General features: G+C 38.9%; 1 protein-coding gene across 1 annotated transcript in view; it reads left to right on the forward strand.

The window, feature by feature from the left end:
- ARAP2 (ArfGAP with RhoGAP domain, ankyrin repeat and PH domain 2) overlaps nucleotides 1-27,477 on the forward strand; it is a 2,678,178-nt gene that overhangs the window by 1,286,917 nt on the left and 1,363,784 nt on the right. The window contains exon 8 of the mRNA XM_044062089.1: nucleotides 15,092-15,212. Coding sequence (XP_043918024.1) covers nucleotides 15,092-15,212 — 121 coding nt within the window. The remainder of the gene's footprint in view (nucleotides 1-15,091; nucleotides 15,213-27,477) is intronic.

The raw sequence follows: 27,477 nt of genomic DNA on the forward strand, positions 1-27,477 counted from the left end.
AGTCACTACACAGATGTCTGTGTCCTCCAGGCTGAGAAGTGCTTCTAAGGAGTTGAGTTTCTTGTTTAAGTTCCTAGCACTGATCAGTAACACCTTCATATATTCCTTTGCCTGCATCATTATGTTGTTAGGTTTATCAGAATGGCATTGCCAAAAAAGGAACTAGTGGAGGTGGATAATATTTTTACCAATGATTGAAACTTCAGATGGTACAGATGTAGGCCATCTCTGGTGAAGCAGCATGGTCTTTTGATGATATCCTCCCAGGCTGACAAATATAGAACCCCATTCAAATGACATGAAAAGCCAAGGCAATTACTAAACTCAATTATTTTTGTTCATATTGTGGTGTCATACTTGGAGAAAATAGAATACTATTGTGATTGCTAGGCTCATACGTGCCTGGGACACACAGTCTGAGAACTTTATCATGTCTCTCTTCAGTAAGTTCAGTAGTCCAGGTAGGTACATCTCAAGTCGACCCCCACATATACTCAGACCTAGTACCACTTGTTCAAGGACATGTGTGTTGTCTGACAGATGCTGGCACCAGACAAGCAGCTAACTATCATGCTTTCCTTGCTCAGCCTGCTAAGAGCTACATTGGTATGTCTTACAGTAGCCTCACCTAATTGCAGAATATACCTGTTAACCTCATGAGGAAAACACATTAATCTATAATCTTAAAATTTTCCTTGGCAAGAACACATAATCATACATTGTTTCAGGCCTTATCCTGTGTCAGTAAGTCCATTTAAACATCTAGGTAGTGAATTGCAAAAATGATATTGTATGTATTTGCATTTTTAATTCCTGAAAAAAATATACATTTTGTATTTTACTGCTTTGTACTTTATTTTTATTTTTTATTTTTCTGCATATCTTTGCCATTTTGGCTTGAGTTGTACTTGAAAAGGGTCTTTGGATCAGCTCATTAGCTCTGTTAACAACTGTGAAGTAAGTAAGACTGATAAGGAGCTCGGTGAACTGTAGGGACCTCACACTATAACTGGTCAGTCTGTGTAATCTGTGAACTGTAGGGACCTCGCACTATAACTGGTCAGACTATGTAACTACATAATATGGACTTTATCACAGTTAGTCAATATGAGCACATTTATATATATTTTAAATAATACAGATGACCATTGAAAATCCCTGTTGTACTCACTTGTCTGAGATCTAACCAATGAACTCCTAATTCAAACAACTTTGTAGTCAAATAAAAGACATTCTGTCATACTTAATATGAAGTAGGCAGGAAACAAGATTGATTGTAAGAGTGGGGAGCCTGTGTTAAAACACTATTAAAAGTGCTACATTTAGAACTGAAGCTCCTTGATATAGAAACATTCACATAACCTTTCAGTGTAGCATCATAAAATGACAATTTTTTTTTCATAAAGTGAGAAATAAAAGTAAAATGAGATAATTTAATAGTAACGATTAGACAAACTCCTAGTGCGTGATCATATAACATTCTAAAATATGTAGAGATTACAATTTTCAAAGGCAAGTACTAGGTTAGCTGCCCTTGGGGACCATTTTAAGCTAGCTAATTTCCTTCACAGGTGTGACTCATACCCTGTACCTTGTGTTTTTGAGGTAAACACCTTAACCATTATGCCAACTCACAACCCCTCCAAAGTTTCCCATGCTGAAAATTGGGATAGAACCAAGGACGTTAAGTTCTTTAGTCTAACCCTCTCCCAATGTAGCTGTTTCAGCTGTGAACCAAAGTCTCAGTATAAAGTTAATAAAGGATGTCCAAATGATTGCAAAGTATGTGATCACAGCAAAGAGTGTTGTGTAGGCCAGTAAGCAAACTTCTAGACAGACACCAAGTTCTTCAAAGAAAAGTAACCAACTTAGGCAAAGCATGAGAGCCGTGGTGAAATATAATCTATATATATAAAGAACATAATAAAATGAAAATAAAGGGCCATTTCATGAATGCCTACACTGAGTGTACACAATCTGTATTCATGAACAGCCTTACCACATTTCTGTGCTGTCTAGTCATTCAGAAACATTACAGAAGTGTACACATAGTCTAGACTTTGTGGTAACTTTATGAATCTCCCTTGATATTTAAAGCTACAAGAAAATCAGTAGGAAAATTAATCTTATGAGGAAGAAGGTGGGAGTTATTCTTGTGTTGTGTATTGACTCAGAACATTGTACTCTTAGTGTAGGCATTTATGAATCCAGCCCTTAGTCAAGGCCAACTCACAAAATGAGTGATTGCTGACATATGGTTCACTTATTAATTATATTGTAATGGGTGACCAAAATAGTAGGGTGTATGATAAATGACTGGGATTGATAATGGAAGACGTTGCTTGTGTTTGCACAGTTAACCAGTCAGGTGGGACCAAAAATTACTCTCAGAATCATTTAAAAGGATTATGCTCAAGCAAACAACTTGGAGCACTAGATCTTGAAACCGAACAGTTGGGCATATTATAAAGACTATTTAAAGTAACATTAAATTAAAATAAGAACTTTGTTAATATAATGAAGTAAAGAACGGAGACTATAAAATAAACATATGACACTATTATGCTGGAAGCCTTTTCAAATTACAATACTAAAATCAGCAGCCAGCCCATGAAAAGAGTTCCAAAAACTGGAATAGTTATAACCAAATGATGTTGCAAACAAACATAATATTAACGTAGCCATCAAGCAGCTAATATCAAATGAAAAAAGAGATTCCAAAACTGGTCTAGCCATGGCAGACTTGTGTTGTAAACAAATGAAAACAAACTGTAACCATTAAGCAAGTAATATCAAACAGTAAAACCAGGAAATGCAAATCTGGCTAAACAGCCATAAAAATAACTCCTTAACTTGACAAAAACTATCAACCAAACCAAAGCAAATCCTAAAATGTGTTAGCCTGGTGATAATCCATTCCATGGAGGCCAAAAATGTAGCCAATGAAAATTGGTTAATGCTGCGTGCCAACTAAAATCAGTAAACATATAAGGGCTGACGTTAATCACATTAACAATGAAATGAAACTGAAGTCATAAAAAATGTTTCAGAAAAGAATGGAAACAAGTTTGTATTGTACATCTAAAAAGGTTTTGTAATGGACAGCAATCTAAATTAAAACGGTTAGGACTGCTAGTTTCAAGCAAAACAGTTACTAGCAAACTGATGAAAGAAGACATAAAATAGATTAAAATATTCATGTCATAGCTAGTACAGTAGCAGCATACATAGCTTCTTCTCAATATCATTTAGGAAGTGATAGAAAAAAGGGGAGGAATTGCATTTTTCTAAAGGATAATCAACATATTAAGCTTCTGTTTTTTATTTTTAGACAGCAGAAGAGGCGATGAAATTATTGCAGTTTTTGCAGTGGGGCTTTTCCACCTGCTCTGTCCACGTGGGAGAGCTAAGCTATTGCCACTTTTACAACTGTTAATTCTGAGGTTGCACAGTTGCTATATTACCACCAGGGATGAGGAGCTGCTACAGGGCTTGCCACCTGCAAAATCATTGTATTAATAAATGTGAATTTATTGCACTTGTGTTTCTAAACAAAATTTGGGATTAATAATTTTCTACACTGAGGACTTTTCATCAGTTTTTCTTGTCGTTTTGTTTTTGAAGACAGGGTATCACTATGTTATTATCACTCCATTATCCTAATGTATCTTAAGGCTCTCTCATATCTGAGTAGGTCATATGAGCAGGTTCAGTGTAAACTGGAACAGCAGTACCTGCCACTTTGGACATCCTGAAATACCATGATTTTCTTCATAAAGGCTAGCTGTTTGAAAATAATTCTGTGCTTTACGAGTTCAAATATAAATAAGCAAATAATAAAATTCCATGCAGTCTGCAGTGTACAAGTGGCATAAAAAAAGATGCATATGAATGGTAAAAATAGAAGTGCAAGCTTAATGCTTTCTGCAGTAAAGGTAGTGAATAAGTCATTGCTGTCGAATAATTAAAGCAGTTTGAAACTAGATGTAAGAGAAAATTTTACAGGATGTACTTGTTTTATTGCAATAGGAGCCTTCATTGCTGGTGTAGAAAGATAAAACTTTAATGTTGTCTCAGGTGAACTGAGTTTGAATATTGGCCTGGATGCTTCATGGCACAGGCAGGGATAATGGGAGTGCCCATCCTAGGGGAGTGGGTATATGCACTGGGATGCAGCCTCATGTTTCATCCCCGTGGAAGTCAGAAATCCGTGGGACCATTGACTTGAGGGTGGCAAGGCTGTGGCTTGGTCACAGAAGCATGGATCATACAGTGGTATAGACCGTTGCACATCATCCCATGAATGCGATGTTTGCAAGCATGTGCAGAGCCATAGGTGTGAAGCACTCCTTTCAGCAATGGATGTTGCCTTAGGAGGCCTCAAGCCACTCACTGGTCTTGAACATGGGTAAAAGTCTGGTGAAGATTAGTTGCGTTTTGTAGACTCAGTTGTTAAGGACAGGCCCTGGAAACAGTTGATGGTCAGGTTCAAGGAGCCAAAATGCCACCAAAAAGGATGAAGAACAAAACAAAGTGAGATGAGGAGGAGCATGTAAATGATTATTAGGGGTGCAGAGCAGAGAAAGGATGTCAAAGCATTGAGAATTGTGACAGGGAAAAAGCGAGGAGAAAGAATTAGATGAAAAAGAAACCCAGAAACCTGTACAATCATGTTCTTTGAAATAGATATTTCTAAGAGGATGGAGCAGAGTGAGGGAATGACAGCTGGGACTGAACAGACACAGAAGTATGAAATTAGTACCAGATGAGTCACGATAAATAAGTAAATTGTTTAAGACTTATAACAGATAAGGATACCTTTAGTTTCATAGGCTCTTCAGAATTTGTGAGATCAACATAATAAGAACATCCTGCTTGGTAGTAATGTTCAGAAGTTGTAAGTCAGAATACTAAACATGCATAACAGCTTGCAGTATTTCAAAGTGGACTGGGTATTTGGTTAAACTTATCAGTGCAGTCTAACTAAAAGTCTCTGTCAGAAGTTAATGCTTCTTTATATACACAAAAATATTTATACTTCTTCACCACAATATAGAAATAATAGTGGAAAATAAAGCAATACTACTACTAATAATAATAATAGTTGTCACGCCCATGCACTGGCCCAGCAATCAAGGAGCCTCAATCCTCACAACTAACACCAGTGAGGGGCGTCCACACAGGGGAGGATAACAAATACACACACACACAGTAAAGTACAATTTCCCTTAGAGCACACAGAGATCACAGTCAGTCTGGAGCTGGTTTCTCCCTTTCTCTCCAGATCCCCAATAAGACTCCCCACTGACACAGCTGTAGGGTCTGGATCTCAGTCTAGTGGGCAAGCTAAAACCTCCAGCACCCTCTCTGTACAATCAGTGCTTTGTGTCCCTGCCCAAGCAGCTGACACACACACACACACACACACACACACACACACACACACACACGCACACACACACACACACACACACACACACACACACACACACACACACACACACACACACACACACACACACACACACACACTTTGAGATATGAGTCATATACAAACATACAGGCATTCCTGGGAAAGCCTGGCACAGATTCTCCAGCTTTGCCCCCTTTCTGCCAGGCTATACTGTAGTACCAGTTGCCATCACTCACTAATATCAGCTACTAAAAAGGCCCTTAAAGGGTGTCCAATTATTACTGTGTAAGTGTGACTGAACAGTAAAGCTTATTGGAGTGACTTGGACAGTATTACTATATACATGCAGTGTACTCTAGAGCTTAAATTATCTATACACAAAACAGCCACAGTTGAAAGGTTTAAAAATATTTAATAATAAATAATAAAGCATGAGACAATACTTCTTACTACACAGTGCTAGTCAAGAGTTCTGAGATCACAGAGAAATGCTTAAAATAATACAGAAGAAAAGTTCTGACATCAGTACAGGAAAAAATAATCTAATCTTCCTATTTCCTAGTTATTTCTAACAGAAAACACAGTTCTAAAATAAGCTTACATATAGAGCATAGGCAGAGTGCTGGTGATGTTTGATGTTCTCAAGACAAATGCAAAATGCTCTGAGTCTCTCTGTCCTTAAATTGATAACACAGTGCCACTGGCACATTTCATATTACATCATTATTTTCTGTTTCCCAGGCTAACAGAAGCTCAGAGTGTAACAGCCCTTTTGATCTTGTAGCTGGTCAGGAAGTCAGAGCAATAAAATACATTATACATGCAAATTCTAGCAATTAACTCTAGTCTCAAAACAAACTATATTATACATGCAAATTCTAGCAATTAACTCTAGTCTCAAAACAAAAGCAAGAATTCCTTATCCAGACATCTTGGCTCTGGGTTTTGTGATCAAACAATTACACAATGCTTGACTTATCAGCTTTCCTACAGCAGAGTGCACTGTTGTTACATTTTTGCAGTTCCACGTTTAACACCATTTAATTCCATTTAAGAGAACAAGCCTGTGGCTTGTATTAATATTTACAAATGACAGAATTATCTACAAAATTCTATCTGGCTAGGCTGGTAACCTTCACCTATCTTCACATATCTTCCCCCCCTAGAGAACTCAAGCAAGATTTTCATGTGACCCGTGAGAAACATTGCTTGACATAGTTAGGGCTGTCTGAGTATACCTTACCCCATTCCCTGTCTTGAGAGCCCATCTACCTTGGCATTGCTAATCCCACTGCGGTCCTGCAGTGACACATCTTAAGCCAGCAATCCTAGGCTCCATCTTAGCAACTTGGAATTTTGCTGGCTGGCTCTGTGTGACCATGTTAGGGAATTGTGGTCTGTGACTTCAGTGAATTATTTCCATACAGATAAGGCTGAAGTTTCTGCAGTGCCCACACTATGGCTAGACATTCCTCTTCTATAGCTGCATAGCATTCCTCCCTGAGTTGGAGCTTTTGACTGAGATAAACCACTGGGTGCTCTTCTCCCTCTGAAGAAATCTGGCTAAGTACAGCCCCCACCCCATGGTTTGAATCTTCCACCTGCACAACAAATTCTTTGCTGTAATCTGGACTGGCTAACACAGGGGGTCCTTCCAAAGCTTCTTTAAGCTTCTGGAATGCCTGCTCAAATGCTAGGGTCTACACTACCTTATCTGGCCTGTTTTTCCTTGTCAGGTCTGTGAGAGGAGCAGCTACGGTATTTTAACTGGGGACGAACTCTCTGTAGTACCCTGCTGTCCCTAAGAATGCCCTCACCTGGTTTTTGGTAACAGGTGCAGGCCATGCCTGAATGGCTTCTACTTTGGCAGGGTCTGGCCTAATATTACCACTCCCCAGTCTATGTCCCAGGTAGGAAACCTCTGCCATACCCACCTGACATTTGTTCAGCTTAATGGACAAGCCTGCCCTCTGTAATCTGCCCAGCACCTCCCTGACATGTTGAAGGTGCTCTTGCCAGGAATGGCTGTAGATGGCAATATCATCTAGGTAAGCAAAGACAAACCCTCCTGCTCCTGCTAGGATATGATCTACCAACCTCTGAAAAGTTGCTGGGGCATTTTTCATCCCAAAGGGCATCTTTCTGAACTCATACAAGCCAAAAGGAGTTACAAAGGTTGACTTCTCTCTAGCACTGGGAGTCAAACTCACCTGCCAGTAACCCTTGGTATGATCAATGGTTGTAAGATACTTAGCCCCACCCAGCTGCTCTAGGACCTCTTCTGTCCTAGGCATGGGGTAAGCATCTGACTCTGTGTTACTATTTAATTTCCTGTAGTCCAAACAGAACCTGGTGCTGCCATCTTTCTTTGGCATCAGCACCACTGGGGAGGCCCAGGGACTGTTGGACTCTTGAATTAACCCTAGTTCCAACATATCCTGTGTCTCCTCCCTCAGAATCTGTTTGACTCTCTCAGGCACCCTATAAGAGGCTTGTTTAATAGGCCTTTGCGGTCCTGTATCCACCTGTTGCTGCACCATTTAGGTGCACCCTGGTTTCCCAGTGAACACGTCCCCAAACTCCTGTAACACTGCTCGGATTTCTCTAACCTGGGTAGGAGATAGCTGCTGGGACATTGCTACTCCTTCCACTGAGGTGTCTGTCCAAGCCTCACTGAGGAGATTAGTCACCAGATCTTCCTCAGACTCCTCCTGAAAGCTACTGCAAATACTCAGCAGGTTTCATGATGTTAACATGGTACAACTTGTGCCCCTGCCTCCTGCCTAGCAGTTCTACCATGTAGTTAACATCATTTACCTTTCTTGCCACCTTGTAGGGTCCCTCCCAAGCTACTTGCAGCTTGTTATGTCTGATAGGAATGAGAACTATTACCTGCTGCCCTACAGCAAACTCTGTAGCTCGAGCATTCCTGTCATACCATACCTTTTTCTGTTGTTGGTCTTCTGCCAGGTTCTCCTGGACCAAACCCATAAGTTCTGTGAGCCTTGTCCTGAGGTTTAGGACATATGCCACAACAGACTCCTTGTGAGATTCACACTCACCTTCCGACTCATCTCAAATTAAATCTAGAGGTCCCCTCACCCTATGCCCATACAGCAACTCAAAGGGTGAAAAACCTGTGGATTCCTGGGGAAACTGTCTGTAAGCAAACAACAGATGGGGCAAATATTTGTCCCACTCCCTCTTAAACTGGTCTGCAAATGCCTGTAGCATGGACTTGATTGTAGAGTTTAACCTCTCAACAAGACCATTAGTCTGGACATGGTAGGGGGTGGTCTTCACCCCACAGTACTTCCACAGACAAGCCAGCAGGTCTGACATGAAATTGGCTCCTCTGCCAGTCAGTATTTCTTTTGGGAAACCTACCCTGCTGAAAATCCCTAACAAAGCATTTGCCAACCTTTCAGCCTCAGTGGAGGACAAAGCCAGTGCCTTAGGGTATCTTGTAGCATAATCTATTACCACTAGGATATACGTTTTCCCTGTGGAACTTGGGGTACTCAGAGGCCCCACAATATCCATAACTACCTTCTGAAATGGCTTTTCAGTCACAGGCAAAGGCATTAAAGGAGCTCTCACCTTGTCTCCTGCCTTGCCTACCTTTTGGCACTGCTCACAGGTCCTGCAGTTCCCGGTTACATCTCTGAAAATTCCAGGCCAATAGAGGTTCTGCATAATACATCTGTTTGTACATTTTATGCCTGTATGCCCTGCAAAAGGAATACCATGGGCTGTGGCTCGAAGCGCCAGATGGTAGCCTCTAGGCACTACCAACTGCTGTATTCTCTCACCTTCTAGCCCTCCCTCAGGGGGCCTCTGTCTATACAGTAACCCTTTGTCCCAGTATACAGATTCCGCTTTCCCTTGAGAATCAGGTGCCTCACTAGCTACCTGCCTCAGGCCTTGCAATGTAGGGTCTGAGAGCTAAGCTAACCCTTCCCAACTCCTCTTTCACAGGAAGTCTGGCATCCTCTGACAGTGGTGCCTCACTAACAGCCTGGGTACTACTACGCACCTCTACCTTTGCAGTCACTCTGTCCAGGGGAGCATCAGTACCCACAAGCAGCTATGGCTCACCTTTAGTCTCACTGCTACAGTGTAGCTTCCTCCCTAAAGTAACCACCTCACCAGTCCTGGCTGCAAGAATGTGGTCTGTCTGGGTCTCCCCCAGTCTACCAGACTCACATGCCTGTCTCGAAGCCTGACTGCGTGTAACTGCATTAACGCATAGTTCTGCCTCATCCAAATTCTTCCCTATCAGAACATCTGCAGGATGGTAGTTTGGTACCCTTGTTGCCTAAAGAAAACCTACTAGTGGCATTTTGTCTTTCCCTCTAACTGTCTCTCTCCCCTTTTGTTCCTCACCTTGCCTCTGTGGACATCTGTATGCCACATGGACCCAGTGGTTGCATTCAAAACATTTAACCCTAGGTCCTGGACATGTACCTGGACTAGTGGCTTCCCCTGCTACTGGCAGATTCTGTTGGGGCAGTCTGGGCTGCCCAGCATGAGTTCCTTTAGACCCATGAGCAGTAATGGGACTCCATTTCCTGTGCAGGGGTGCCTTGCTTACTAGGTATAGGTCTCCCTTCTTCTTCAAATTCTCTGATGTAGCACATTGTTTATCAGCTAACCAGAACATCATGTCCTCAGGCAAAGTGCTAAGGGCTTGTTCCCTCACCAAAAGGTCTGCCAGCCCTTCATAAGTGGTGACCTGATGTTTACTCATCCACCTATGAAAATAAGTGCTCAGTTCAGCAATATATTCACACATACTTTCATCTGCCTTGTGTCTATGTTCATAAAACTTTTTCCTATAATTTTCAGGTGTTAGCTTAAAACAATCTAGCAAACAGTTCTTTACAGCAGTATAATCAAAACATTCAATGTCAGACATTTTGGACAACACAGTTGCAGCTTTACCATGGAGTAAGGGGGTCAGGAACTGTACGTAGAGCCCTTTGGTCAACATACTGTTTACATACTCTCTCAAACATATGAATGAAACTATCAAAGTTATGTCCCTCTGTAAACTATGGAAGATATGTACTGACCTTTTATGCTTCTGGGGTCCAGTTACACCTTTCCTCATTACCTCCATGACTCTGCCAAAGAGTCAGCAGCTCCTTTTTATGCTGCCTCTGCTGCTCCTTTTCCACAACTTCCATTTCCAAACACCTGGCCTCCAACTCAAGTCTCTTTAGCTCTAGATGGATTTTTAAGTTCTCTGCATAAAGGTTGAGCTGTCCATTCCTTGAGTGTTGTACATCTCCACGGCCAATCTGATTGTCCTCCTGGTTGCTGATTTCTGAAGCAGCTGTGACGAAAACTGCAATCATGTCTATCTTAGTCAGGTTTCCATGCACCAGTCCCCTAGCCTGACACATCTCAGCCAGCTGGCTTCTTGTCAGCTTGCCAAACTCCTCTCATGACATGCTTGCTTGCTCTCCCTGACTAACTAAGATTAAAGAAATAAAACAATTGTGATCTGAACTCTAAGTATTCAATGCATGGATGATTTAGAGTACAAAAACACCTTCAGTGATCACTGTAAACAAGCTACAAGAATTCATTAGTCACACCACTACAAGCCAATTAGTATGTGCCAACCAGTTAATATGTGGTGTGGATATCCCACCACTGGCAAACAATTAATATGTGATGCCCGTGCACTGGCCCAGCAATCAAGGAGCCTCAGTCCTCACCACTAGCACCAGTGAGGGGCATCCACATAGGGGAGGATAACAAATACACACATAGTAAATTACAATTTCCTTTAAGAGCACACAGAGTTCACAGTCAGTCTGGGGCTGGTTTCTCCCTTTCTCTCCAGATACCCAATAAGTTTCCCCACTGGCACAGCTATAGGGTTGAAATCTCAGCCTAGTGGGAAAGCTAAAACCTCCAGCACCCTCTCTGTCCAACCAGAGCTTTGTGTCCCTTCCCAAGTAGCTGACATACACACACACTTTGTGTATTTGTATATAACTTATATCTCAGACACTCCTGGTAAGGCTGGCACAGGTTCTCCAGCTGTTCCCCCTTTCTGCCAGGTTATATGGTAGTACCAGCTGCCACCACCCACTAATATCAGCTACTAAAAAGGCCCTTAACAAAGGGTGCCCAATTATTGCTGTGCAATATTATTATCCAAATGGTAAGTGTGACTGAACAGCAAAACTTATTGGAGTAACTTGAACGGTATCACTATATACATGCAATGTACTCTAGAACTTAAATTATCTCTAGAATAAAAAAGCCACAGTTGAAAGGTTTAAAAATATTTAATAATAAATAATAAAAACACAAGACAATACTTCTTATTACACAGTGTTAGTCAAGCGTTCAGAGATCACAGCTAAATACTTAAAATAATACAGTAGAAAAGTTCTGACATCAGTACAGAAAAAACTAATCTAATCTTCCTATTTCCTAGCTATATCTAAGAGAAAACACAGTTGTAAAATAAACTTACATATAGAGCATAGACAGCGTGCTGGTGATGTTAGATGTTCTCAAGACAAATGCAAAATGCTCTGAGTCTCTCTGTCCTTAAATTGATAACACAGTACCACTGACTCATTTCAGATTACATCATTATTTTCTGTTTCCCAAGCTAAAAGAAGCTCATAGTGTAACAGCCCTTTTGATCTTGTAGCTGGTCAGGAAGCCAGAGCAATAAAAGACATTATACATTTGAATTCTAGCAATTAACTAGTCTCAAAACAATAGTAAGAGTTCCTTCATCCAGACATCTTGGCTGCAGGTTTTGAGATCAAACAATTACATGATGCTTGACTTATCAGCTTTCCTACAGCACAGTGCACTGTTTTGTTGCATTTTTGCAGTTCCACATTTAACACCATTTTTTCCATTTAAGAGAACAAGCCTGTGGCTTATATTAATATTTACAAATGACAGAATTAGATAATTCTATCTGGCTAGGCTGGCAGCCTTCACCTATCTTCATAATAATAATAATAATAATAATAATAGTAATAATGCTACTCATTCATTCACCTGTTAGGCCTGCTGGATATGCAGTGCGTTTTCAGGGGGTGACTACGGAGTAATATCTGGTTAAGCGAATTGCTCAAGGTCACACAGTGGGAAAATAAAGACTGAGGGAATCATATGTGTTTAGTAAAAAGACTTTTGACAAGAGGGTTAAAACTTTTGTGAATATAGCACTTAAACCTCCAGGGCAGGTGTTCGATTGTTCACATGGCTGCAGTTAGCAGAGAATACCACCTGTCCTCACACTAATTGATGTGGCTCATCAGCTTTATCCTGGGAGCCTTTTACTAGTTGTAATGTTTTTTGACAAGTTTAAACTGACCTGGAGAAAATGTAAACAACCTTCATGAGATGTAGTGGACCTGTTATCCAAGTATTCCTGCACCAAAATTAATTTTTATGCTGCAAAAAGTATTAAGTTATTTAACGAAACCAAAGGTGCTGAAAATTACAACCCTTATTTTGATTATATAGGGAAAACAGGTATTTTGCATTGAATGAAGTTACATAAAATTTCCATAGAAATCTCTGGTTATTGTAAATTCATTATATATTTTAATTATGTTATTTATGGTTTCTCCAAATTAATTTCTGCTTTTCTTTTCATGTTATTCCTAATTCAAAATATGTGTTTGCTTGTGATGCCACATGCACAGTAATTGTCACAACTACATTTCACAGACTGAAACAGTGAGTTGTTGCCAATGAAAGTCGAGGGCTTTTGGCAAAAATGCTTTTACTGTAGTGCAGCAATATCACACCTGGACAGCAGATGGTAGCACTTCATCTCAGGTCATACATTTTTCATTTTCTGTTTAAACAGAATTTCATGATATGAAAATGTTTAGTCTTTACTTTATGCAAGAGCATAAGACTAATAAAATAAATGCCCAGTAAGTGAAACTGGCAAGTAGTCTAGTAACAGAGTGAATTTATGTATTATTTGTAGAATGATTACAGGAACTGAGATGCCTCAGACATGACAATTTAATGCATTTGCCAGAGCAGGCCAATCTGTTACCCATATGAAATATTTGATACTTGTTTTATTATACTGATATTAATATTTAGCAGAGTAGAGCAGCCCATTATTTGTTAGGTACTTAATAATACTGCCAGTAATAGCCACATTAGCACCCGACTTTGAGAAATTTTAGTTTTACAATGACAGCAAAATAATATTAGATCAAGCTGGAACCGAAGAAAGTTCATTTGTGATATTACTGATAATGCAGAAGTAGATTATTTATTAGTTACCCTTTGCTAGTTGGATAAGCTAACTTAATATGAGTGTCTTTAGAAATTAGTTCCGTCAGTTTTGGGTTGGTTGAATAACTTATTCAGAGTCTCACAGATAGTTGATGAATAGTCTGGGAGGTTTGCACTTGCCCACAGAATATATAACTTGTCAAGACTCCATTTCATTACCCCACCATGCTGCACTTCCAGCTACAACGATTGCAGTCAGTGCTAAGCAGCATCTAATCAGCATTTGCTTATTTGTTTCAGGAGCGCAATACAAACTATCATACCAACAGACAACAATTATCTAGGCAATGTGAAGGTTACAGAAACCTGCTATATTTTCTGATAACTTACCTAAATACAAGCAGCAAACTTTTGCAGTTAAATTTTATTTTCTTACCTTGGACGTGATAGTGATATCAATACTATTTGTAAACTTAGTGCAGACAGTAAACCATTGTCCACAAAGTGTTTTATTTTGTCATATACAGTTACCACATTCCACTAATTGGAGACTGAAGGAGTCACGAAGGTGATGCCTGAAATGACTATACTTTTTTCTGGCATGCATATTTGACTATTACCTGATCTCCATCTTTTTCATATCCTGACAAGCTAGTAAGGCTGTTTAACCTTTTCCATTTCTCATTAGTCTTGCATTGTGGATCATTATGCTTCATTATGTTTGCACAGCAGTAATACTGCGATGGTGGTGCTGCGGTAGCGTTGTCGCCCCACAGTAAGACGTTGTCCTGTTCGATTCTCAGCTAAAGCATCTTCTGTGGGGAGACATGCATGAATGGGCGTCAGAGCTGTCCACTCAGTACGTAAAAATCTACTGCCAATCATTAGCAGACCGGAGTTCCACTGTGGCGACCCCTAACCGGGAAAAGCCAAAAGATACAGCAACATGTTTGCACAGCAGTGGAGGTACACAGATAAGAAATAGTTGAAGAGTATCTAGATATTTCGTACAGTTTGAGTGTGACACAAAGGCTGATAATAGAGAATTATGGTTAATCTGTAAAAAGTTATCAACTCAGAAAGCCACGGCATATTTTGCAATTTAATCTTCTGAAAAAAAACAAGAATGATTGTGGGGAGGGGACAGATGGGGTGTTTTTTATTGCCCCGTCTTTCACTTGGCTTTCTCAACGCACACCACCAAAGGATGAGGAAACATTATTTTAGGACCTCTAATGACATCAATATGTTGTGGCCCCCCCCTGCTTTTAAAAGGTTACCAATGTGGTGAAAAATACATCGACATTTTTTTGAGAAATCATTTGACATGTTTATATTCTGCTGTTTTAAGTCATTAGGACATAAATGTTTTACATTAAATTACTATTTTTAAGTAATTCATTAATGCATTTATTTATATATGTTGTCTAGGACATGTACTCCAAAGGAATAATCCCCATTTCTGCTATAAGCAATATACGAGGAATTGGAGATAACAAGTTTGAGGTGACCACGTCAAACCGGACATTTATTTTTCGTGCAGAAAAGGAAGGTGAGAAGCATATAGTCATTCTTTTTCCTCAGTAAGCTAAACTGATTATTTTCATGGATGGATATTGTGTGTGTGTGTGTGTGTGTGTGTGTGTATGTATGTGTGTGTGTGTGTGTGTGTGTGTGTCTGTGTGTGATAGAACTTTACATTCAGAGGTCTCTATGTATGTGTGTGTGTGTGTGTGTGTGTGTGTGTGTGTGTGTGTGTGTGTGTATAACAGAGTTGATGGGAAAGGAGACCTTTAGTAAATTATGTAACTGGATAGTTGACCAGGCACAGTGTTGCTTTAAACACTGCTACTGAATGACTTTGGCTATGCTATGGTTAACAACACCAGAGCAATGTGATGGAAGTATCCTATCTGAATTACTGACAGAATTAAATTCAAGGTCACTGTTTTTGCTAAATTTATCAGTGTTGATGCTGAAGGCGGTGGTTGTAGTGGAGGAACTGTCTCTTCCCCTAGAATGCAGTAACCTTGGAAGAGATTGTAAGTATAAGTGGGTACAGGAGGTAGAGACCTCTGAATGAGGTTATGTGTTTGATTGCATGTGTCTGTGTTTTTTTTGGGGAGGGGGTGTGGAGGCTTTGCCTTGCACAGAAAATAAAGTTCTATCATCTGCTAACGTAAACTGTAGGATTGTCAGCAATTTGTTCTTACTCAAATGTGATTGATTTCTGCAGTCTAGCTGAATTGTCCTATGCCCACCAGTTTTAAATGAAGACCCAAAAGAAGATAAACATTTCTTTGTATTTTTTTTTTAATTTATACATTTGTTAGTCAGGTAAGCTCATGGAAACAAGTGTGCATTTTCAGGACAACATGAGAACACTGTCTGGTCAAGGGATTTTTACTCAGGAGTAGCACAGCAGGAAATGAAGACAGACAGAATCGAACTCCCTTCTACATAAAGCAGCTCATTTACAGTTTAGAGCCTTAATTGTGAACACTAATGGCCAGACTAAAAATGTTGGAATATCTTTAAAAATCTTGCACAGTTCTGCATTATCTTTAATGAAAACTAAGAATAAACTTCTTTATTGGTGTTTTCTAATTTGTCATAGGCACAAATTCGATTTCCAGTTTATAACAAAACACTGACGAGTGTGCTGGTACATTAGTAATTTTTTTTCATGACTGTTATATAAGCTGTTCCTTTTATACACTAGCAATGTTTTTCTTGTGCCGTTTATGATATAGGCTATTTCTCTGTTACACTAGTAATGTTTTCTTGTGCCTTTTATGATATAGACTGTTCCTCTGTTACAGTAGTAATGTTTTCTTGTGCATTTTGGGATATAGGGTGTTCCTGTATTACACTAGTAATGTTCTTCTTGTGTCTTTTATGAAATAGGCCATTCTATGTTACACTAGTAATACTTTTCTCATGCTTGTTATGTTATAGGCTGTTCCTCTCTTATATTAGTAATACTTTTGTCGTGCAAGTTATGATGTAGGCTGTTCCACACTTTACTAACATTTCCCTGTCTTTATGCTCACTATTAAAATAGAGCAGAATGAGCCTAATATAAGCCTTACATGTACACAGTGCAGTCATATTTGGACATGCTGTACACTGCCTTTCTTTATCATAACTATTTTAAAACCTTTCAGTAACATACATGCTCTATGTAGCACATGGGTAACATTTTATTCTGTTCTTAAGTGACTACTATAATAAGCCATGTAAGTTTAACCTAGGAATGTGTTTTTGTTTTCTTACTGAACATTTGTGAGGAGGCCTTTTAAAGCATTCTCCATATAATGCTGTTGGCGTACTGTGAAGCAATTTCGGAGTTCATAGGTTCATAGGTTGGTACTAGGCTATCAGCCCTAGGGCCTATACAAGCCTAGCCATAACAATTCCCTGGCTATTTCTTCCCACATTATTTACTTTCCTGGACCCCTGAGTAGATGGCATCCTTGTTTCTAGCTCTACATTTTCTTTGCTGCGTAGCTGCACACTCATTTGCTGCTATCGTTGAAAGTAGGCCTCATGAATGGCCTGTTTGCAGTGTAAAGACTGTCTTTTTTATTTTACTTTTTCGGATAATTAGTGGCCCCAGTATGACATAGTTTTGATTTTAAATGCTCTGTGTCACTCTTCGATTCTGTGGTACAACTTAGAGACGTTTTGGAGGCTTTTTATTTTATGCACTGATTATCACCTGCCACCAGCTCCTGTCCTCATTCTTTAACCCATCTTAACGTGTCCAGGGTCAGTCTGACCCACCTCCAGGGAAGATGAGGTGATTGAAGACAGTGCTTTAACATCATACTGCTGCCATGGAATGCGCACTAACTCTTGACACCCTAAGAGCCTTGCAAGCTCTGCAGTTACTGTCCTCTGGTGGTGCATGCACACTTCTGCACATGCACAGCTTTCTGACTAAGAGGCACACTGGTTATGTACCACTGAGCTCATCAGGCTTGTAACACTGCTCTTTTGCACAGTCTAGACTATCCCCAAGATGGGTGAGCTGATGTCAGCTGCTGTCTTACATCCTCCCCTTGCAACCCTCCAGTCATTATGCTTCTAATTGAACACAGTGGTGTGTAGTAAGGGCTTTATCCCACTGCAGCATGAGGCAATGAGGCAGCTTGGGACTCTGAATCTTGGAACCAGGTAGCTTATTATGCTTTCTCGGTTTCTAGTGCATCAAAACTTTTGTAACACTTGAGCTCAAACAGATTACTCCTGTATGAAACAACCAAAAAAACCCCACAGTCACTAGCAGCCTTAAGTTGTAATGCTTGAGCAAATGTAATAAGCACATGTTTGTGTAGAGCAGCAGTGTGTTAGCTATAAGTGACTTGATAAATCACTCCCAGTCACATTTTAACAGTCATCTATAAATTATAAGACAGTGGTTTGACATAATGACATTATTTCTGCATTTAATGCTTGTTTGTGTGTGTGTGTGTGTGTGTGTGTGTGTGTGTGTGTGTGTGTGTGTGTGTGTGTGTGTGTGTGTGTGTGTGTGCGTGTGTGTGTGTGCGTGTGTGCGTGTGTTTGTGTGTGTGTGTGTGTGTGGTGTATTCATACGTATTTATATATATATTATTTATACACACACACACACACACCAGAATGGAGTGTACAGTTATTGTAAATACATAGAAATGCTGCATTAAGAAGATAGATACCTTTTTGTTAGGGGCAGAGAAGATTTCTGAATTTTTCATGTTAAACAGCCTCATAGTCTCAGTGTCTGTACCAAGTGTTCAAAAAAGCATGACAGGTATTATAAGGTCCCAGACAATCACAAGTACCTTTAAAAGAACTCTTTTCTGACCATCAGTTATTTCTCCTGACTCAGACAAGCCATCTAAACTTTTTCCATCCACAAATATTTTATTTATTTAACATTTGTTTTCAGGGAAAATCCAACTTGGAACAAAGCCAATTTTCAGCAAAGGACAGGGATACATGTTCCAGATGCATGTCTTTGTAATGTGGAAGGAAACCAGAGTACCTGGAGAAAACCCATATAAACGCAGGGAGGACATGCAGACTCCGCACAGAAGGCACTCCAACCAAGAATCGAACCGGAGAACCTCCTGCTGTGAGGAAACAGCTCTGCCGCTGTTGCCTATTTTGAAAACATGTCCAAAACTTTTTTCAAATCTGTTCGAGTATGGCTGTTGATTTCTTCTGTTACTTAGCTTGCACATCCCACCATTAAGTGTGTATATGGTATGGTAGATGTTCTTCCTGGGCTGCTGCCACTGGGACTATTCATAGAAAGGTTTTGTGGCTTAAACTCCAGAATCTTCCAGAAGATATCATAGCTCCTTTTATATGCTGCTTTGGATAAGGACTCCCTCTTTGTTCCCGTTCTGGAGAGATTTTCAAAAAGTGAGGAAAGTGGTAAAATTATGTAGGGATCAAAAAACCTTTATTTCCCCTTTTTCTGAAATTTCATAACAATTATCCCTTCAAATCAAACCCACAAGACACAAAAAGACTGCTCAGTAGAAAGGCAACAACTCTTAAAATAATGTCAGGGTGAGACAAAATCTAAATTTCTAGGACTCAGAGGAACCTTCTGACAAACCTCTCTCCTCTCCCAGCACCTCAGCCTTTCCCCTTCCAAACTTCCCAGTAAGCTTTCCTGGTACTTCCTTTCTGGAAAATAATCACAACAGATTCTTGAATTTTGCAAATTATGCAAAAAGTGTACAGAGTACAATAGAATTCACTTCCTACTCAACATACAATTCCAAAAATGACTTCAGAATAGCATCTAGTACATCCTGCTATTTCAGTCCTTTTAGATCAGTGGGCAACAGAACTTATTCATCCTCATTAAAAATAAATAAATAAATAAAAATAAAAATAAAAAAATTCCTCATCCCAAGAAAAGAAAACACCTAGAGGACCAGTTCTGGATTTGTGTACTCTGACCACCTTTATGAATGTTCTAGAATTCAAGATGGTAACACTCCAAAATCTTTCCTCTGAATTTCCCAAATCTTTCCTAGCTACCTTGGATCTCAAGGATGCTTGTCTTCATATTTCCATTCATCCACATTACAAAGTTTTAAGATTGTGTCTTGGAATTGCACTTTCAGTTTAGTGCTTTGCTTTTTGCCTCTTCTTCTGGTCAGGATGTATTCAGTAAGTGTATAGTCCCTAACATAGCATTTAACAGCCCCAAGGTATCCTCATATATTCTTATCAAGATGACTTAACAGTTCATACCTCTTCTCTTGAAAATTCTTTGAGCCTTATAGTTTGCTGTCATGCATTTCCAAATTTTTGGATTGTCTCTGAACCACTTCTTCACTCACATTGTCTTGTATTCCTAGGTTACCATTTCAATACTTGCTTCATGATGGCCTTTCTTCCTCAGACAAGATTCACTTTTTAACAGATAACTTTCTAGATAAACATTTCTCTAATCACAACAATATAAGTTATGAAAACCCAGGGATATTTGGCATCCACAGTACAAATGATTTCATTTGCCATACTGTTTATTAGGAAAATTCACTGGTACCTAAAATCTTTTTGGGCACAAAACTGACCTACTTATCATTCCCAATTCCTCTTCTGCCTTTTGTGAAGAAAGAGCTGTTAGATGGATCACTCAGTTAAAGGTAAACCCAGGAGTTTGTTTTCTTATTTCTGCCCTCCTGCAAAAGGCCTCTATACATGTGTTGGACATGGCCTGGGGACATGTTCAGTGGAACTCGGGTAAGAAAATAAGAAAAGCCAACAAGGAATCGTAAAAGAAATGAAAGTATTTATTCGTCTTTTCTAATCTTCTATCACTTTTGGACCACAGGAACTCTTTAGGCTTTGATAAATAATGCCACAGTCGGTACAACACAATTCTACTATCCATGCAGGTGTTGTGATCCATTACAATCTTTTCCTCCAAGCAGTTTAAATTCCATCAGATTAAACCTACTTGCTAGACAACCTGAGCGAATCCATGACAGACTTTCATGGATGTCGAACATAGAAGTCTTCCTTCAGATTGCCCACTATTAGGGTACTCCCTATAGACCTCTTTTTGCCTTCACTCTAAACAATTAGATTTTTTTGCTTCTGGACTCCATGCAAGGAAGACTGAAAGACAGACATCTTTTCAATCCCATGGAAAGAGCAATTTTTTTATGCCTTTCCACCCTTTTATCTCATCCAGAAGGTTTTTCCTAAAGATTCAGAAGTACAATCCCAAATTCCTTTTAGTGACAGCCCCCCACCACTAAGTCAACATTGAATTTTCCTTTCTCTTACACCTGGCCATGGTCATTCACCACACATTACCCCATAGGATGGACTTATCACAAGCAGAAGAGCTCCCTAATTTATCCACTCTTGAAGAACCTCATTCTCATGGTAAGGATGATAGTCCTTTTAATTCTGGTTAGGCTGGAACCATATCAACCAGAGAGCTCTTCTATGCTCAGTTACCTGGGATGCTCAGTCCTGGCTTGGCATGTACCTCTATTAAGATTCATTTGTCAGCCATTTTAGCTAGTCCAGCAGTAGATCCACATTTTTCTTCATGATTGGAAGTGAAATAGTTCTGAAAATGTAGCCTGCACATCAGAACCCCCAGGAAAACTTAATTCGTCCTGCCTAGGACCAGAATTATAATCTTGAGAAAGTAAGTTTATCACCTTTTGAACCTACATTTCTGCATCACTAAAATATTGTATACAGAAAAAAAAGTTCTTCTTGCAACCTTAATCTTTGCTAGGAGGGTTTCTGAATTGCAAGCCCTCATGCCTACTTTATCCTGTCTGTTTCTTCACAAAGACAGGGCATCCAGTATTTTTATGCCTAAGTTTGTTACTAAAATATCTTTGTGTAAATCCATTCACCTTCCTGCATATTTTCTAATCCTCAAAATAAGGGAGAAAGGATATTTCACTTGCTAGATCTATACAGACAACTAAGATTTTATTTGAACAAGATTATAAAAGATTAGAAAATGTGATCAATTGTTTATTTCCTTTAAGGGTAAAAAGCAAAATATTTGGTATACAAGTAGACTATTTCCAGATGAATTTTCCTTGCCATTTTTTTTGCTGTTAGTCTTTTGGAAAATCCCCATAAGGGCATGTTAAAGGTCATTCTACAGTGGTTGTAGCTTCTTCAAGGACTTTTTCCCAAGGGACTGGCTCCAAATTTATCTTACTTGGTCTTTCTTTCATACTTTTACCAATCATTCAAAATTGATGCTTTCTCTAGAGCTAGGACAGGATTTGCCAAAGCCATACTTCAATGGTTACTGGATTCTACTTCTGTCCACTCCCCCCCAGGTTTACCTAACGTTACAGGAATTGCACCATATGTCAGCATTACTGCAGCAGTGATACAGTGAAGAACATAGCACAATTTTTTTAAGAATGGATATTAAAATGGATCACTGTTGCACCCTCCCTCTATCCCCCTTCTTCTCTTTCTTATTTGCGTTAGGCCAAGGTGGAACCCTACTTTTTTTTGCCTGTGTCTGTCCTCTTTATACCAGATTTCAGTCTGTATCTGCACAAGAAAGTTCTGAGAATGTTGAAGCCTGTATGTCTCTTAAGTACGAGCACATAGTCCTCATTCTTAGGTTTAAGATTAGAGATGTACGGCATGTGAAGAAGGAGCATCTAAGCTTTGGCCTACTGGCCAAGGTGTTCAGTATCCTTGGCTATATGCTTCATATTCATTAGCATTACTGCAACAGTCGTCCATTCTAACATTTACTGTTGTGGGGTGCTCTTACACAGTTATACTTTCTGGGTGTTACACTGCAGTAAAGAAGGAAGGAATCATTTTGGAGTTTTCTGAGAAGACCTTAACATCTTATCTTTCTGTGAAGAAATCCAGAGGGGAGACCATTTCCGGAACAGCATCTGCATTTTGTGGACTTTTGATTATTTTGTTTTGCTGATGCATAAAGTAGTTATCCATCTGTTTTGGAAGTAACTGTTTCCCTGTTTTGTGGTGTTTTGGGAGTTAATAAAAAGATATAATGCATATATTTTTTTCTTTCAGTCCAGAATTTCACTCTAGCATACTTGTTTTGAAGTAGAAGGAGTTCCCACAACTACATTTTCATCCAGTCTTTAACATAAATTAATATATTGCACATTTTGATGATACTTGGACATTTGGACTTCTGGTATATTATACAACAGTATGTTTATAAGAATCTATGTATGCATATGTGTGTGTGAGTGTGTATGTATGTATGTATGTATATATGTGTATGCTTTAGACACACACACATATATATATATATATATATATATATATATATATATATATATATATATATTTGTTTTCAAAGAATTAGGAATTGTTTAACAAATGAAATAACTATCCTGAGACTTCTAAAATAACTTAGTACTGTATCTGTTGTAAAGTTATTTTGCATTGCAGTGAAAGTATATTTGCCGTTGAACTTGAAAGCATGTCTGCTTCTAAATGTTACAGTCTGGAGTTTGAAAGTTTAGAAAGGAAACTAACAACTATTGTGAATATTAGCAAAAGGTAAGAAGTAATGCCAAAGATAGTGCAATAGAACTGTTATGGAATATAGTTTTCAGTAGAATTATCTGTCGGCTGTTTGTATGCTATCTGCAGTCATTTGAGGAAGGTGATGGAAAATGAGGTACCAGTATCCAGACTCCATTGTGTTGAGCATACACTTCCCTGTTTCTTATAAATGTAACTGTGTTGCAAGCTGCCACTACTTCAGAAGTTTATTTATTTATTTATTTATTACATTTGTTAGCAGGGAAATAGTCCGATTGGGCCAGTGGCCCATTTTCAGCAGAAGCCCGGGGAGAAAAGCTCCAGAAAATGGGACACAGTCATACCTCTCAACTGTCCAGATTTTCATAGAATGTCCAGATTTTTGCTTCATATTTTTGGACTACTCCTCATAAAAGTTGTGGTTTTCTGGCAAATCACTCAGGATTAAAGTCAGTAGTGACTTATAGTATGTCCTTATTTTTGGCCCTTTGTCCCACTAGTATTTTAGGCTTTGTCCAGATTTCTTGTACCAAGATGTTGAGAAACACAGACACATTCGAAAGCAAAACTGTTGTATGGATAAACTAACTGAATGTAGAAATGCCCATATCCATTTAGAGTGTTACATTCTTGTGCCCTGTTAGAATGGAACAACCTAATATGGCGGCAACAGAAATAGCTATTTTAGTTTATGTTTTTATTTTTGTGGAGGGTGGAGTTCATAGTGAAGATTCAGAGGAAGCCATATTGCTCAAGAAAGAAAACAGAAAAAGAATAGGGGAATAGGAAGTGGGTGAAGAAAACATTTATGTGCAGCTCCAGAGCATTATAAGTTGAGTTATGAGTTGTTGGTAAGCAAAGACAGGGGTGTGAAGTGTTGCATTAGCATAAATAAATGTAAACTATTAGGATATTTTAAGAAGCAAACATTGGATGATTTTTTGGTATGCTTTGGAACAAATGCTATATAAAGCTACACCAGCAGTAGTTCTAAAGGACTTGTGTTAGCAACCAAGGAGTCAATGACCTGCTTTTTATATGATCTATGAGATCATAGGAGGTTACTAGGCTAATGACCCCAGGCCCCTTATAAGCCTAGCCAAGTTCATCCTGTGTTTCCAAAGGTGTCTGGGTCAAGCAGACATTAAAATCAACATCTATTGCCCCTGTCTGTGAGGGACACAGGTGGAATCCCTGGGGTGAATTTCCGATTACCCATCCAGTCGTCCAAATTACACTTAAATTGGGCCAATGAGAGACTTTGTTTAACATGAATAAGAAGTTTGTTCCAATGGTCAGAACATTCTTCTGAATGTTCTGTTTGTTCTGGAGTAAGAGGGCTAAAATGTCTCTTCTCCACAGAGTTCTCATTGTACCCTCTTCTTTACTTTGAGGGAAATTATCTGGAATCTATTTGGTAGAAGCGTCATAGAATGTCGCAGAGAGCATGGAAGGATTTTTTTTAAATGTTTTAAAATTAAGTCTTTTTGGAAAATTGTTGCTCATATTTATCAAATGATCTTGAGACAGCAGTTTGTCAAGGCTCCATATCCTGCACAATGTATGCTCTGAAGATGTAATGGAGTTCCAGGCTGTTGTTCGTTAGCTGCCAGGAAAGCAGTCCTGTGGTTTTGATATTCCTTGAATTCACTGTAGACAACAAAATGCTGGATTTAAATGAAAGACATCATTAAAACAAGAAGTACTCCCCAGGAAGCTATAGGTACTTAGTATAAAACAATGATAAATTCAGCTGCATATATGGAAGAAAAAGAAAAATGCTTGGATTGATGATGCAGGAATAGTTATCTAGTTAGAAAAATCAATGAGGCAAGTCTGTTGATACAAGTATGTGAGGTACTGGCTGTGTCGACAATAGCAGCCAGTTCTTTTGAGAATGCTTTAACTGTTGTTATTTTTTTACTGTTAATGACTAATTGTCCATCACTTTTAATGTAACTTAATTTCTCCATGTTTTTATTATATTTATGGGCCAGATTCAGTAAAGCCTACACTAAGTGTACACAATCTGTATTCAATAAAATTCTTATTACATTTTTTGTGCTTTCTAGTCGCTCAGAAAGATTAAACTAAGTGTACATGGAGTCTACACTTTGTGGTAACCTTTATTAATCCCTGTCAATATTTAAAGCTGCAAGAATATCAGTTGGAAAACAAAAAGTTAGGACGAAGAAAGTGTGAGTTGTGTATGTGTGTGTGTGTGTGTGTGTGTGTGTGTGTGTGTGTGTGTGTGTGTGTGTGTGTGTATGTGTGTGTTGTCTTTTCACTCAGAACAGTGTACACTTAGTTTTAGGAGTTGTTGAATCCCAGGGTATGTCTAAACACAAATACGTTTATAGTCAATGTCTAGGCACAGGGAACAAGTTAGCATGTGTCTTTTATAATAAGGTAATAAAAGCAGTATGTAGTGCGCATTAAAGTTTCATTAAATGGTAAATATTGTAGTTGGTCAGGAGTTAGTCAGACATGCTGTTTCAGTGCCATTTTGTTTATATTTTAGCTCATTTCATTGAGTGAGATCTTCTTCTTTCAGCTTTTCCCGGTTAGAGGTTGCCACAGTGGATCACCTGTCTGCTCATGATTGGCAGTGGAGTTTTACAGTGTCAAGTTGCCAGCCGGACGCCCAACCTTCCAACAGAAGGCACACACACATGCACGCACTCACACCTAGGGCCAATTTAGAGTGTCCAATCCACCTACAACATGTCTTTGGGATGTGGGAGGAAACTTTAGCACCCGGAGGAAACCCACGCGACCAAAGGGAGGACATGCAGACTCCGGACAGAATGCACCCCAGCCGTGGATCAAACCAGAGAACCTCTTGCTGTGAGGTGGCAATGCTAACCGCTGCACCACTGTGGCCACCCATTGAGTAAGATAAATCATTTTTAAAAAGTATATACCATGGTATACATGGCATATGAATGGGTATGTCCATTCATCCTTGCTTCTAAAATAAAATTGTAGACAAAATTATAACTGTCATGATGACAATAAATGGATATAGATAAAAAAAAACATTCCTAGAGAAGATTCCATTCCATCTTATGATGCATACATATTTTCTCATTCACAGACACATAAACACGCATGCAATTTGGAATATAGCAAATTTCACTACCTGCATGTCTTTAGTATATGATAGGAAAGTGATGCCCAGGTAAAGGCACTACAAAGAAAGCACTGTGAGGTAACAGTGTTAACTGATACACCGTTGTTCCATCATTCTGTTAATGTACTACTTCTGGATTCATCTACTGTGCATTGACGCATCTAAGATGGTTGTTAAAAAGAGTGTTAGAAGAGTCTAAGGACATAAAACTAACTCTTTGACATTATGTCCTTGGGAGTTAATGCAGAAAGGACATGAGTGGTTAAAAGGTGCCACTTTTATTTTACTGCCAGTTCTGGAAAGCCTTTACATTGCTGGTGATTTATGTAGCATCCCATCATGTGGTGCAGATCTTAGTATATTACAGCATTACAAGCAGACTTATTCAGAGTTTCAAGGCATTAATTCTGAGCTTCATTTGTTGTTATATGCAAATTATAAAAATATGTGAAAAAGTATGGATTAGTTCAGAGGCAGTGATTATCAAGGTAAAAAGCGTACGTCATCAAAAAAAAAAGTTCTGAATATTGATATAAGGTATTTGAGTACTATAAAACTGCTCTCAAAGCAGAAAGGTAATTGAACATATTTTAATATCAGCATACACATTTCTGTTTGTCATTGTTTGAATGTTATTTATCAATGCAGAATAGTCTTTGTTGGTCTGTGTGACTTTAGCACATTGCATTGTGCTTTGCTGCAACTATGTATAAATCATACGTTATAATTACTGTTAAAGTCAGGAAGGGTGTGTTCTTTTGTATGAACTATATGACATTCTGAGAGGTAAAGTGTTTAATTGCAGGTTATTTTCTGAATAGTACAATTTAGAGCATAAACATGTTTTGTGACCCTGTTGTAATTGTAACTCCGTTGTAATTAGGCTGTTTTGCTTCCACACTGAAGTATAGGTTGGTGACAGAAATGTTATTGTAGTTTACATTTCAGCCATCCATGATTATTTTCTGAAAATAAAATTAAACAAAGAAATAGATGTTTTTGTAGGAGAGGTACAGGAAACTGAAAAAAAAAAAAACACTGCTGACATATTTGTTTTCCATATGTGGGATCTTACAGTTTGTATGTATTAATGCCCATTTTATTAGTCTTATATTGGTCTTTATTTGAGTAACATTAGACAAAG

This window comes from Protopterus annectens, chromosome 2.part1, assembly GCF_019279795.1.
Source record: "Protopterus annectens isolate FY-2018-M chromosome 2.part1, PAN1.0, whole genome shotgun sequence".
Taxonomy (NCBI): domain Eukaryota; kingdom Metazoa; phylum Chordata; order Ceratodontiformes; family Protopteridae; genus Protopterus; species Protopterus annectens.